The 13,051-nt window shown below is 43.4% G+C and overlaps 1 protein-coding gene across 1 annotated transcript; it reads right to left on the minus strand.

Moving 5' to 3' along the window:
* Nucleotides 1-421: 421 nt before the first annotated feature.
* LOC145403699 (uncharacterized) lies at nt 422-3,160 on the minus strand. The gene has a single exon (XM_080275386.1). It carries the CDS (start codon nt 3,158-3,160, stop codon nt 422-424), a length of 2,739 nt encoding a protein of 912 aa, XP_080131512.1.
* Between the last annotated feature and the right edge of the window lie 9,891 nt (nt 3,161-13,051).

Consider the following 13,051-nt stretch of genomic DNA (forward strand, 5'->3'; position numbering starts at 1 on the left):
CTCCACTTTAACCGTATGTGGGATAACAGAAAATTCAATCACCTTGCCTGTGGCAGCAGAGTCAGTTGACTGCTTGTTCGAGTCTCCAGCACCTGTCCTCCCTGTAGGTCACCTGCACCTCCTTATGTTGACCTTCCAGACTTTTCGTGACCAACTATTACCGACATTACAGCCCCATTGCGACTAAGGTTGGGAAAATCACCATCGCAAGAGGAGCTCCCTAAAACAACCAACCTCCTTGCCACCGCAGGAATCAGAAACGTCTCACCAAGCAAGCCACAACTTCAAAACTGCTCCCTCGCCAGCACCCTCGTCTCACTTTGCTTTTGCCCCGTGTTGCCAGCTCTCATCATGCAGTGTTGCCAAATTCTTTCATCTACACCAATCACACCACACGCCCCCTTGATCTTAAGATCACTAATTAATACTCCTCCCCGCTTGACTCTCCCTCTTCATAATCTCTTATCCACACCGGTGGTCGTCTCTCTCGCCGCAACCACCATGCTATCTCCTCGTCTTCACCAGATGTTACTACCACTTCGTCCCCACCAGGTGCCACTGGCCCCTCGTCCTCCATCAATGAGTCCACGACTCTTCTAATGTCCAGGATATGCCGCGGCATCCCGTTGATGGAGACATTGTTCTGGGAATGCACATCAGTCACTGTGCCCTTCCCCCAATGTGACGTGCATTTTGCATTCGGTTGCTTCACCCAAACCTCATCTCCAATCTGGACGGACGCACCTCCTTCCTCGCTCCCCACACTCTTTGGTACCATACTAGGATGTCGCCACTCATACTTAAACACTGCCCTCTGCGGAACAGTCGTCTCATCCTGGCCTGACTTGGGCGACATATTATACCAAAATACCGCCTCCATAGGTGTCACCTGAGCCCTTTCTGCCATGGCCTTGATTGTCCAATGATGTCTCTCCACGATTCCATTTCCACTTGGCTGGTATGTAGCTCTAAAGTAACGACTAATATTCCACTTGTCAAGCACATTCTTCAAAACCTGCGACCGGAAAGCAGTGCTGTTATCAATCAGCACCTCATCGACTGGGCCCCTCTCCAAAAATACCTCGTTCAGTGCTCCTGCAATTTCCTCTGCATTTTCTGCCCTCAGCTTTCTCCATATAGCTACCCTACCAGGTCCACAATCAACCATAGATAAATACAGCCCCTGCCTGTAATGCGTCACATCCACTGCTAGTCTCTTCCAATTGCTCTCTACTCTGATCTCCCCCGCTTCATGCACAACTGGTGCGGGATCAATTGACTGACACTTGCTACAGTGTCTCACCACCCGACGGACCTTGTCTCTCGTGACTGCTGGGTCAACCTTCCTCGCCACATACAGTGTCCTATCAACCCCCATGTGGTGCATTTGGTGCAGATCTTCCACACTTTGGACTCCTGTGCAGCACACCATAGCCTCTTCCGATGCCTCTTCCGGGACCCCTAGCCACGCTTTCTTCACCCTCGTTAGCACATCTGCTTTATTCTCAGACGGCACAAAACTTAAACGCAGGTTGACCCTGAACTCTTCTATCAAGTCTTTCAAGATCCCCAAGCGGCGCTTCACAATCAGTTCTGAGAGTCCCTTCACCCGAACTCTGTTCTCAGCAGTCACTGCTGATCTCAGCCAACCAAACACTGTAGCTGAATCCATTCGCAACTCGATGTCTCGCAAGTCCCACTTTAGAGCTAAATTGACGCCTTTCAGTACAGCATCCAGCTCTGCCACGTTGATATGGTTGTAGTCGTCTTTTTTCCTTAACCACGCACCATCCTCAACAGTCTCATCACCAATCTCCAAAATCACTCCCGTTGCGATACTGTTTGCATCACACCAAACAACTCCTTTCTCCGACCTGGCCGCGTACCATCTCCCTCTTACCGGGTCTTTGTGCCTTACCCGCCTCACGATTCCTTGCATCATTTCAACAGTCTCCTTCCCAACCTTGTCCTCCCATTTCACACCCTCGGCTCTCCTCTTCACATAACTACACGCTACCCAGAGCCATCCTGCAACTGGGTAATGGCCCACCAACTTTCCACACACGGAAAACAACTCTCTCCTACTCAAGTCCTCCCTCACTGCCGGCACCTCATTGGCTCTCTGGAAAACTAGCTCCCCAGTTCTCTCTCTTTCCAGTCTCAGACCCAAGGCAGTACCCCCTTCCAGTGGCTCAGGCTGTTTCGTGGCCAATCCATACAGCTTCAGGTGCTCCACAACTTCAGATACTGCAACCCTCGTCTCATCGATCAGTATATCATCAACATATGAATTTGTGGCAGCCTCCATCCCTTTCCCTTTACTCAACACTGTTTTGAGGATCCTTGTCATGATTTTCGGTGCCGAACTTAACCCGAAACCCAGCCTCGTTAAACAATATGTCTTCCCCTTGTAGTTCACCAGCTGGTACCTCCACAACTTCTTGACAACATGAACTTGCAGGTAGACTGACTTCAAATCCACGATGGTCGAGGCTCTACTCATCCGTCTCCATTCTCTCAGTGTCTCACTACACACATCGACAGCATCATCGCCTGTATGAGACATCACATGAACATTGAGCTCTCGGAAGTCCAGTACTGGCCGAACCTTGTTCTTCGTCGGCTGCACCACCGGCATCAATGGCAACACTCCACTTTTCACTTCCTTCCCGCACGGCACCAGTATACCCTCAGCGATCCATCTCTCCACCTCCCTGTCAAATTCTTCTCCTACGGGCTCTTTCATTGCATGCTTATGACAACCCACCTTATTCTTCAAAACCGGTGACTCTCCCTTTAGAAACCACTCCACTACCCACTTCGTGCCGTCAAATTCTGCAACGAAGCCTTTGTCTACTATTTTACATAGATCAGCCTTCTGTCCAACAGCTGTCTTCGACTCTAACTTCCTGAGTCCCTCAGGCTCAGCACTCTTGCAACTTCCTTCCAACCCTACCTCTGCTACTGCAACGGCACACTGAACCTCCCCTCTCTCTACCTGTGAGCAGGATTCTGATGCCTTCCCAAAAGTTACTCCTCCATTCCTTATCATCACGCCACCCAGTTGACTAATCACATCCATTCCCACCACTACGTCGATCCCATTAATCACTTCAGCAAGCACTATAACCTTAAGTCTCAGCCGGGTCCCTTGCACCATCAACTCTACTTCTTTGGTGCCCTCACATCCAATTTCTCTCCCATCAACTGTTACCAGCCCTTCACCCTTCTCTGAACATCTCCCTACTAATTGGGAGGCACACACAGTGGTTGAGCAACCAGAATCCACCCGTGCCCTCACCCTCCTGGCCCCCACCAAGACCTTAACTACTGGCAGGGAACTTGGAAGCGCCTTTACTTGTCTGAGGGGGTAGCTTCTGGCACAGCAGCTCCCCCCTGCCCATTTCCCTGGTCACACCGACTCGCTATGTGACCCTCCTTTCCACATCTATAACATGTTAGGGCTGGCTTTGGCTCTCTACAATCTTTAATCATGTGAGGACCACCACATCGGAAGCAACGACCCTTGAACCCCCGAGTCTCCCTCTTGCTACTTTGCTCGCCTCGTGAGGATGAGGCACACTGAGGAGCTTGCCAGCATTCCGCTGATACCGGACCTCTAGTTGCAACTGCTGCAACTTTCTGACCCCCAGCTCCAGAGGTCAATACTCTAGCCCTCATGATCAAATCACTCATATCCACCGTTTCAATGTCCTTCACCTGCTGCAGTTCCACTGATATCCTATCTGGGAACCCAGTCACAAATCCTAACTTTACAGCCCTCTCCAGGCCCTCACCCTTCCAGCCCGCTAGCCCTGCTAGCCGTCTTATTTCGTTGGCAAAAACATCCACCTGTTCACCTGTCCACTGGATCTTCTTTAACGCTCCATATGCCTCAAACATCCCTTGGGAAAAAGCTGCCTTCAATCTATTTCCTATTTTCTTATAGTCCTGCTGATCGCTCTCATTCAAGATACAAGGCTAATGCATCTCCTTCCAGAAACAGTGGTACAAAACTGGCCAAATCTTTGATGTCCGTCAGTTTGGCCACCAACTCAGCCTTTTTTAACCAGGCCACCACATCGCCCTGACCATCATACGACCTCATCATCTCGCTACTCAGCTTCCCTTTTCCAGCCATGTTGATACACAGCCTAGATAGCTTGTGGGATAACAGAAAATTCAATCACCTTGCCTGTGGCAGCAGAGTCAGTTGACTGCTTGTTCGAGTGTCCAGCACCTGTCCTCCCTGCAGGTCACCTGCGCCTCCTTATGTTGACCTTCCAGACTTTTCGTGACCAACTATTACCGACATTACAGCCCCATTGTGACTAAGGTTGGGAAAATCACCATCGCAAGAGGAGCTCCCTAAAACAACCAACCTCCTTGCCACCGCAGGAATCAGAAACGTCTCACCAAGCAAGCCACCACTTCAAAACTGCTCCCTCGCCAGCACCCTCGTCTCACTTTGCTTTTGCCCCGTGTTGCCAGCTCTCATCACGCAGTGTTGCCAAATTCTTTCATCTACACCAATCACACCACACCGTAATTCTGCAGTAATCTTCCTCAGTCGCATGGTGATCTCACCATGCTCCTAAATGCTCTCCTCACTGTCACTGCTGTCCCAGGTGATGATCTCAGGCTCGCCCAGGCCAGTGAACGCACAGAACACGTCCAATTTCTTGTGCTTCAGTCTGGTCACCGCGTCAACAATCATCCTTACCGCGCAGTATATTAATGCTCAGGTCCAGCAACTGAGATGGAAGGGGTTAGGGATCTTCGTCAGGTCAGGACAGATGTGACATCCTCCTGAATCTGGATGACACCCATTTTAGATGTGGGAGCATCTGTTGGAATGACCAGGTCATTTATTCACATCCTAAGGAGTTTGATACACAGAATGCTTCTGTCTAGCCAAGTCAAATTAGGTGGTTCACATTACCACTTTAAGTATTTTAAAATGCAAAGAGTTTCACCTTCGCATATTTCACATGGTGCTTCACATTAGCAAAATCTCATATGGCCATGCGTCTACTTAGTAATTCTTTAATTATTACTTTTTCTTCATGCTACCAGACAATTTTAACCAGATTAGGGAAACGCGTCTATATTGGTGATGTTTTTCTAAGACTACAGTTCGATAAAGTCTATCCTAAGCTGGATAAAATTATTAGCAGATGGCGGGGTAATATCAAGATGTTCCTGGGATTACAGAAGAATAATGACGCTGGTGAAGAGTCTAAGGAAGTTTGGAAGATGATAAGTTGTAGGAGTTATATTGTGTAGTAATATAATATATTGGAAACGTTTATAATATACTGTAAATATCTTTACGTGATTAGTTTTGTGCATTCACAACTGACGTTGTATGCAACGATACCAATGACATTTCACGGTTGTATAATTAATATACTTTGTTCAATCCACACCTCCGGCAAATGTACCATGTTTAATGTGACTTAGGCTATGGACACACTGAACGTGATGAGCAGAGGGTAGCATCAAGCGATGAGCAGCGAGGTGAGCATCAATGCGATGCATGTCCAAATAGGAAGCGGCAACCTCGCAGGCAACAGATAGTCTGAAGCATGCCTATAGTGAAATAACCGCTTGGCAATTCACTATCTACTGTATTATATTTCATAGATTTATGTATTGATAAATAATAAAATTATTGATCTTCATTACACATATACATATATGCATACATATAATGTATACACTTATCTGTTTATTAGTTTTAAGCCTACTGTGTAACAAAGGGAATAGAGCACTAAATACAAGTATCAGTTCTAGATATTAATTGTCTTTGATAGGTTTTATTACAATGGTGGAACAAATGTTACTTAAACTATAGTATGAGAAAATAACGTTTGATTGTAATTTACCATTTGCAGTGCTGGACAGGTGCGCAAACACTTGCACAAAGCGCAATTGCGCACCCTTGTGCTCCGGTGATATCGTTTGCGCATTGAGCACCGCACGAGACCACGCGCAATTTTGCGCTTGCGCGCATGAAAAGGCAGGTGCGCAAGCGCAAACTTAGTTGCACTTGCACAACCAAATTTGTGCTTGTGCATCTGCCTTGCGCACCTGCCCTGTGGATTGCGCATTGCACAGTCCAAGGGACACGTGGTCTTCCAGGGGACACGTGGTCTTGGGAGCTTCCCGCATGGCTGGACAATGGATCGGGGAGGCTGGGGCAGGTCGCGGGGGTGGGTTGGTCGGGGGAGGTGGCAGGGAAGGGGGTAGTAGCATTTCTTAATATACTTCAACAGAGATAATGTATTTTTAATATTTTTTAAATTATTATTTTTAGTAAATAATAATAAATATACGTTATTTATTAAGATTAGCTTATGCAATTCCTTACTAAAACCATTAAAACATATTATTTAAATCAAACATCCACAGTCTAATAATTTATTAGGCTGTGGATATTTGATTTAAATACTCTGTTTTCATGATTTTTTATTTTTTGTAACGAATTACATATGCTATTGTATATCTATATTGAATTATTAAATAAATTGTCTTGACAAGACAAGGGAGAGAGAGAGAGATAAAGAGCATTATTCTGAGAGAGAGAGAGAGAGAGAGAGAGAGAGAGAGAGAGAATAAATATGGGAATGGCAGAGGAGCGTCCCTTTTAGTGAGGAGGTAAGGCATAAACTTCGTCCCTCTTCTCTCTCTTGTTCTCCATTCCTTCCCTCCTCTCTCTCTTATTCTCCATTCCCTCCCTTCGGAGAGAGAGAGAGAGAGAGAGAGAGAGTTGATGATACAGTAATCACGCGATCTCTGCCAATGCCTTGGTAAATATAGGCTGTTTTTCCCGGACAATGACCTACTGTACCTCAGTCACCGCGGGTGGTGGGCAGGTTGCTAATTTAGTAATTTATTTTATTATACCAATATATATTTTACAGTAATTCCCACAAATACATGCAAATGATTTGTGCTAGGGCTTTGTGACATTGCACAAGCTAAATATTAGATTGCGCACTTGCGCAAATTACGGACAATAGAAAATAATAATAATAAATAAAAGTAAGTAGTTATGCTGTTTTATTTAAATATATCAATATTTTTCAGTAATTCCCAAAAATATATGCAAATGGTCTGCGCTTGCGTTTTGCGACATTGCACAAGCTAAATATTTGTCAGATTGCGCATTTGTGCTTGCGCAAGGTAGTGAACTGTGGATTGTACTTTGCGCTTGCGCAAGGTCCTTCTTCATTTGCGCTGCCCACCACTGACCATTTGTATGCAGTTATTCACAGATATCTTCCAAGCGTTTCTTAAACACTCCAGCATTTTTGTGGAGTGGATCATTTGGATCCCACACATCTCTCCTGTGCTACACGGCTCCAATAAAGTGTACAGTAGACATAATTACCAGAACCCAACCGCCCCAACACGCAGCACCAGCACGACTGAATGATGATGCAAATGTCTGGGGAGTGGGGATGTCACTAGGCAGGGCGCTACATTTTGGAACATGGTACATCATGTAGCGAAGAGGGTGGAGGGTGAGCGGGGCAAACAAACCTCCCTGCTCATTCAGTGCAGCCACCCACATAGGATTTAGTGCCTTTTATCGTGTCGCCTTAGCCACCCACATAGGATTTAGTGCCTTTTATCGTGTCGCCTAATCCCTACCTACTCAAGTCACCCAGCTCGTCATGTTCGGTGTGGCCGTACACTTAAAGTTTATCTTTTAGCCTACATTTGTCTATTTTTTAAAGATATTTGTAAAAATAGTTTGTATTCACATATTTTTTTTGTTATTTGTTTTTTTTTTTTTATGTGTCCGACTCTAGGCGTAGGCTTCACAGCCTGCTATCAAGGCCCAGCAGTTCTCCTATATACCATACACCTCTATATGTCACCACTTCGGCACTAACACCCACCGTCCATATTGAATACATGCTAGGGCTGTCTCATACAGGACTGGTGTATTGGTATTAGCAGGGGTATTTTTACGACATGTCGGCGGGTCTTCTGGTAGATCAGTAAAGCCTGATTTAATGAAATTCAAATCCTTAAACTGTTCCCTGCCCCAGCCGGGATTCGAACCTGGGTCCGTTAGGACTGCAGGCCACCTCTCTACCGATTGAGCCACTGCGTACCCTGTGTAATGCTTATTGTGTTTGTTGGAAGTTGTGGTCAATGAATATATCTTTCTAGAAATCAATATTTGTTTATGTATTTAACGTTAGAGAGGAGGGATGCTGTTAGTACTGGGCCGTTGTTCTTTTGTTTTTTTGTCAAGGTGGAAGATGCAACATAAACTTACAAGTGTGAGTTAGGTCTTGAGCTAAACTGATGAATAATGTGCCTTTAACTCCTTAACCGTGGAGTTGTTGGGAGTGTGCCGTGCGTGTCCTGTGGGGATATATGCGCTCTGACTGACTTCTTAAAAATATTTGCCAAATATCAGTTATTAGTCCTAGAATATTAAAATTAAATAAGCTTATGGCACACACCTTCAGCTTTCTCCTGGGATGTTTGCTGAGCCTTCTTCGTCTACCGTAGGACTTGTGGAGACTTCTGAATTTGGGTAACGAAGTCTCCACTTAACACTTCCTGATACCCAGTAATATGGTTACCACTGCCTGATATTATAACTACAAACACTGTTCTATGAATTTCAAGTAGTTTGGAATCCATATTCCAAAAAAAAAACATTGTGAAAGCAATGTAAATTACAAGCACATACAAGCTTTCCTCCCGTGCTTGTTCCCCAGCGGTATTCTGAGGCGGAGCTGTCATTTATTATTTATAAACACACACTTTATATTTGTTCCCCAATGGTATTCTGAGGCGGAGCTGTCATTTATTATTTATAAACACACATTTTATATTTCTATTACTTTATTACACTTATTTATATATACAGTATTTATCTATAAGTTTCTTTAAGTACTAGTAGTTTATTTTCACTGTAGGGATTCAATTTCTTTCAGTAAAATACGTAGCATTCACTTTCTCGTCCTGTATACTGGCATTGAGAGTGAATGTCACTGTCATTTTCACTTTCATTACTCCCAGTAATTATACATGCTAGAGCGAAACTTTCACTTTCACTTTCATTACTCCTAGTATTTATACTCGTATTCTTATATTACTACGTATTTACATTTCTATTTACATTCTCTATTTTATTTACATTATTTACATTTCTATTTTATTTACACTATATTATGCACTGTCACTTGCAGTAACCTATAAAACTATTTTCCACTGTTAAGTTATAATTACGTTCATTGCTTTCACTTGCTGTTTACCAATTATTTACACATTATTTACATTTCCACTTACACTGTTTTACAGTCACCAGAAAGACCATAGTCTCTGTCCATCATTATCATTGATAAATTAGCCAGTTCACATTCCACAGCAGTTACTTAGCCCTTTAACTCTTCCCTCACTAGGTTTAGTAGGGGTAGAGGTCACAGGGCCCTTTACATGGGGCTAAAAAGCGGCGTAATTGGACAGGCGCGAATCCGACGTGGTTTCATCTTGAAAGATGACAGTAAACTGAATGCTGTGGCCTAGCAGCAGTGACTTAGGATATTCAGTACTACCAATGTAGCTCTTGAAACAGCTGCTAATTTATACGCTATGAAATGATTGGCAGGAAATCTAGACAATACATAATTAGGTAGTTCCAGGTAAACATAAATAACACTTAGGCTTCTCCCTTCCTTTCTTATATATATACATATATATATATATATATATCTATATATATATATATATATATATATATATATATATATATATATATTTTTATTATGAAAACAGGTCATAAGGCATATTTCAAGGGGAAATAAACAGTGAAAATTTGCGAACGAGTGCATGTGAGATGTTGCCAGGTGATAATTAGCCCATTCCAGATGTATGGCAGTATCAATTACCTTTTCTCTTTCTTTGACATATAATTTGGTATTAGAATAGGGCATAGAGCACATTTCAGTGGATAAAATGAGTGGAAAAATCCGTCCAGGATTTGTGTAGCGCAGCACAGCTGGTCAGGTGGGAGGAAAGGGTAATGGAGGGGAGATAAGGAGGGGTGTCAAGGACAGGAGAAAAATGGCTAAATTGTCAACAGTGGATGGAAGTACAGATGACATTAGCAGAACTGAGTATAGCTGGACACTGGTAGTACTGATAGATGATACAAGCCACCACTTGAAAGCCCGCACAAATTCAAAATAACACAGAATCACAAAAGTGACGCCCCACGGTATGATCCCTTGCTCCCAAGTGTCACGAAAGTGATGCCCCGCAGTTAAGGGGTTAATGTCCATTTGATCCTTGACTGCAATTTTGTATGCTTTTTTATTGTATTAGTGCATCGGACAATGTTACTTCATTTTATGTTTTTTGACATATATTCATGTTTCTTGTTAAGGTGGGGATGAGCTTCGCTAGCCTATTTTAATATTGCTTTAACCCCTACACTGCGGGCATGTTTACCGATGTTTTGCGTGTGCCGCGGGGTTATTCGGGCTCCGACAGACTCTCAAAAAATATTTGCCAAAAATCAGTTATTAGTCCTAGAATATTAAAATTATATATGCTTATGGCACATACCTTCAGCTTTCTCCTGGAATGTTTGCTGAGCCTTCGTCGGTTACCGTAGGACTTGTGGAGACCTCTGAAGTTGGGTAACGAAGTCTCCACTTTACACTTCCCGACAACCCGTAATATGATTACCACAGCCAGATATTAACACTATAAACACTACTCTATGATTTTCAAGTAGTTTGGGATCCATACTCAAAAAAAAAAAACACTGTGAAAGCAATGAAAATTATGAGCGCGTCTGACCGCCACACTTGCGCTAGTTCACTCTTGGTACTCTGTCATTTATTATTCATAAAACCCCTCACACTTTATATTTCTATTACTATATAACACTTATATATATCTACAGTCTTTATCCATAAGTTTCCTTCAGTAGTATTAGTTTATTGTCACTGTAGGGATTCAATTTCTTTCAGTAAAATACGTAGCATTCATTTTCTCGTCCTGTATACTAGCATTGAGAGTGAATGTCACTTTCATCTTCACTCTCATAACTCATAGTATTCAGACATGCTAGAGTGAAACTTTCACTTTCATTACTCCTAGGGTATATACTCGTATTCTTATAATACTACTCATTTACATTTCTATTTACGTTCTCTATTTTATTTACGTTATTTACATTTCTATATTATTTACACTGTGTTATGCACTGTCACTTGAAGTAACTTATAAAACTATTTTCCATTGTTCACGTATATTTACATTCATTACTTTCACTTGCTGTTTACATATTATTTACACATTATTTACAATTCCACTTGCACTGTTTTACTCAATAGAAAGATCGTAGTCACTCTTTTATCAATTGTCAGCCCTTTACCTCTTTCCACACGAGGTTTAGTAGGGGGTAAAGGTCACAGGGCCCTTTGCATGGGGGTGAAAAAGGCCCTGAAGTCAGCAAGAGGAACAGACGCGTACCTCCTCTTCGGAAGATGAGAGAGAACTGATAAGGGAGGGCCGGCCCGGGTAGAGGCCTACTTAGGGGATATTCAGTACTACCAATGTAGCTCTTGAAACAGCTATGTATTTCACTGAAATGATTGGCAGGAAATCTAGACAATACATTATAAATTAGGTAGTTCCAGGTGAATGTAAATATCACTTAGGCTTCTCCCTTCCCTCCTTATATGTATATTTATTACAAAAATAGATTATATGGCATATTTCAAGGGGAAAAAAACAGCGAAAATTAGCGAACGAGTGCACGTGAGGTGTTGTCAGGTGATAATTAGCCAATTCCAGGTGTATGGCACTCTCACTTACCTTATTTCTTTCTTGTATATATTATTTGGTATAAGAATAGGGCATAGGGCTTATTTCAATGGATGAAATCAGTGAAAAATTCCAGGAAAGATTTACTTAGCGTAGCACGGCCGGGCAGGCGAGAGGATAGGGTAATGGAGGGGGGGGTAGGGAGGGGAGTCAAGAACGGGGAGAAATGGCTAAATTGTCAACAATGGATGGGAGTACAGATGAGATTAGGAGTGCTGACTAGTGTTGGACATTGGCAGTACTGATAGATGATACAAGCCCCCACTTGGAAGCCCGGGTGAATTCAAAATAACACAGAATCACAAAAGCGACGCCCCGCGGTATGATCCCTTGCTCCCAAGCGTCACGAAAGTGACGCCCCGCGGTTAAGGGGTTAAGTAACTATTTGTAGACTGCTTACAAACGTTCTTTTTGCTGCTTGAAGTTAGTGCCTGTGAGTGGTTTTTATTCAGGGTATTTAGAGGTAGAGTGTTTTAAATATTTAGGGTCATATGTTGCTGTGGGTGGAAGAATAGATCCAGAAGTGAAGTTTAAAATGAATGAAGTAGGTAAGGTGCTGGGAGGAATGATAAAAGTGTTTAGATGTCGTTCGCTTGGAATGGATGTAAAGAGAAAGCTGTATGAGGGTGTTGTGGTACCGACTGCATTATATGGGGCTGAAACATGGAATATGGAATATGGGAGTAGCAGAGAGGAAAAGTTTGATTGTAATGGAGATGAAGTGTCTGAGGAGTATGTGTGGAGTGACGTGTATGGATTGAGTGCGAAATAATGAAGTGCGAAGGAGAACTGGAGTTGTTTGGGAGATGGCTGGTAGAGTTGAGCAGAGGGTGTTGCGATGGTTTGGGCATATGGAAAGAACGGATAATGAGCGATTGGTGAAAAGATAACTACAGTAGATCTGATGTGAGAGGTGTAAAGCTGAGAGGGAGACCACAAATAGGATGGATGGACAGTGTGAAGAGAGTGCTGGATGCGAGATGGATGTCTGTTGAGCAAGGAAGAGTGGCTGTGCATGACAGAGATAAATGGAGAGAAATTGTGAATGAATAAATGATGATGCAGTCCTAAGGGGATATTTTCCCGCATTTGGTCTGATCAGCTAGTCAGGTCAGGTGCGGGTAAGGGGATGGGTCTATTATGATGTGGCAGGGGTAAACCAGCTCTGCTGTCGGGCCCTGCT

The sequence above is a fragment of the Coenobita brevimanus genome, chromosome 61, assembly GCF_032717465.1.
Source record: "Coenobita brevimanus isolate Jiangsu-jjx chromosome 61, ASM3271746v2, whole genome shotgun sequence".
Lineage (NCBI taxonomy): Eukaryota > Metazoa > Arthropoda > Malacostraca > Decapoda > Coenobitidae > Coenobita > Coenobita brevimanus.